The sequence below is a fragment of the Eimeria mitis genome, genomic scaffold (assembly GCF_000499745.2).
Source record: "Eimeria mitis Houghton genomic scaffold, Emh_scaff2400, whole genome shotgun sequence".
Classification (NCBI taxonomy): domain Eukaryota; phylum Apicomplexa; class Conoidasida; order Eucoccidiorida; family Eimeriidae; genus Eimeria; species Eimeria mitis.
In genome coordinates, this window is record NW_013570738.1 from 5,097 (window position 1) to 5,705 (window position 609).

Below are 609 nucleotides of genomic sequence, written 5' to 3' on the forward strand. Positions count from 1 at the left end.
AACTTCTATAGCGGGCGTTTGTATATCTGTGGGGGGGCGTGTCGATTGGTATCTATGATTGGAGTTGCGCTTATCGTGTTCAACACCGTTTCCGTGTCCCTTTCGTTTTGTTGCTAGACGTCGGATTTTCTAGAGGGATTGAATGATCTGTAAACTTATTTGCTTGTCTTTTTGTTTTTGTTTGGTTCCAACTCTTCAGGGTTTTGACGAATATATGAATATGGTATTGGACGATGCAGAGGAGATTCAGCTCAAGAAGAACACGCGTGTTTTTGTCGGGAGGATTCTGCTTAAAGGAGAAAACATTTCTCTAATTATGAGCACGTAGGTATTCATGCTTCTCGTGCTCAACAAGTTTCAGGTGGACGCAAACCGGCGGTTCGCCCTGTTGCTGCTCATATCCAAAAACTTGTACAGCTGTACATATGCTATCTCTGCTTGCGGAAGGTTGCTGCTACAGGTGTTACTACGGCAGCAGCTGCTGCTGAAGCATAGGGAGGGGGTTTAACTGCTGCAAATCTGAATGTGCAAGTGTATCTGAATTTGCTGTTTATTCCTTGCAGGGGCAGTACGAACACAGCAGAGTAGAAGCAGCAGATGTAGCTGCCG

At 45.3% G+C, this 609-nt stretch overlaps 1 protein-coding gene across 1 annotated transcript in view; it reads left to right on the plus strand.

The window, feature by feature from the left end:
* EMH_0053220 (small nuclear ribonucleoprotein E, putative) overlaps positions 1-588 on the plus strand; it is a gene marked incomplete at both ends in the record, with an annotated part of 1,552 nt that extends 964 nt beyond the window's left edge. The window contains 2 exons of the mRNA XM_013496981.1: positions 200-324; positions 564-588. Of these exons, the coding sequence (XP_013352435.1) occupies positions 200-324; positions 564-588 (150 nt within the window). The remainder of the gene's footprint in view (positions 1-199; positions 325-563) is intronic.
* Positions 589-609: the final 21 nt, after the last annotated feature.